The following is a 959-nucleotide window of genomic DNA, read 5'->3' as shown; positions in this document are numbered from 1 at the left end:
TGTGTGTGTGTGTGTGTGTCTGTGGTGTCTATGTCTCTGTGTGTGTGTGTGCGTGTGTGTGTCTGTGGTGTCTATGTCTGTGTGTGTGTGTGTGTGTGTGTGTGTGTGTACCAGAATACTTTATGGCATGATGGCATCTGGGCTATTTTCTAGGTGAACATCAAAAAGCTAGAGAACAAAAATATTTCAAAAATATGTTGCTCCTTTTAAATAATTCCAAAAGAATAGCACAGTTTGTGATACAAATCAGAGGCACAGCAGCTTCCAGTATGTCCAAAAATATAACTACCTCAAAAGATTAACAAGAGAAAAAGGAAAGCATTCACTTCAAAGATCTAGACAGGAGCTCAGATGAACATTCCATGTCATGGCCCAGATGTACTTCCAAGTACATTAAACTCCAAACATTTTGGGAGAAGAGAACAGAAAAATGAAAATCACAATCTCTATGTTCATCTAGAAAATACCCATACCTATATAAGTAGTGTTGAATATCATGTGAAAGACAAATACAAGCATGTTGCTATATATTACTTACAAACACCATCAATATAATCCTTCGTGAGGTTTGCATCTGTCAATACCCAGAGTCCACACTCCTAAAAAGAATAATTTTAATTTTCTTTTAAAACACCAGTTTAAATGCTCTCTGAATTATCAAGGCATTCTCCCACACTGCTCACTTGTGCTCATTTTTGAGAGCTTAGGTACACACATGCACATACATTCAACCTTTCTCTTTCTCACTCAAACACACACACGCGCACACACACCAATCTTTCTCACTTACACACACACGAAACACACATCGATCTTACACACACACACACATCGATCTTTCTCACACACACACACATCGATCTTTCTCACTCAAACACACACACACGCACACACACATCGATCTTACACACGCACACATGCACACACATCGATCTTTCTCACACACATGCACACACACA

General features: G+C 38.9%; 1 protein-coding gene across 1 annotated transcript in view; it reads right to left on the bottom strand.

The window, feature by feature from the left end:
* Positions 1 to 959, bottom strand: part of CD109 (CD109 molecule) — a 149351-nt gene that overhangs the window by 48512 nt on the left and 99880 nt on the right. The window contains exon 16 of the mRNA XM_011987122.1: positions 539 to 599. Coding sequence (XP_011842512.1) covers positions 539 to 599 — 61 coding nt within the window. The remainder of the gene's footprint in view (positions 1 to 538; positions 600 to 959) is intronic.

The sequence above is a fragment of the Mandrillus leucophaeus genome, unplaced genomic scaffold (genome assembly GCF_000951045.1).
Source record: "Mandrillus leucophaeus isolate KB7577 unplaced genomic scaffold, Mleu.le_1.0 Scaffold300, whole genome shotgun sequence".
In the NCBI taxonomy this organism is placed as follows: domain Eukaryota; kingdom Metazoa; phylum Chordata; class Mammalia; order Primates; family Cercopithecidae; genus Mandrillus; species Mandrillus leucophaeus.
Note: the sequence above shows the minus strand (reverse complement) of the source record. Positions and strands in the feature narration are given on the sequence as shown.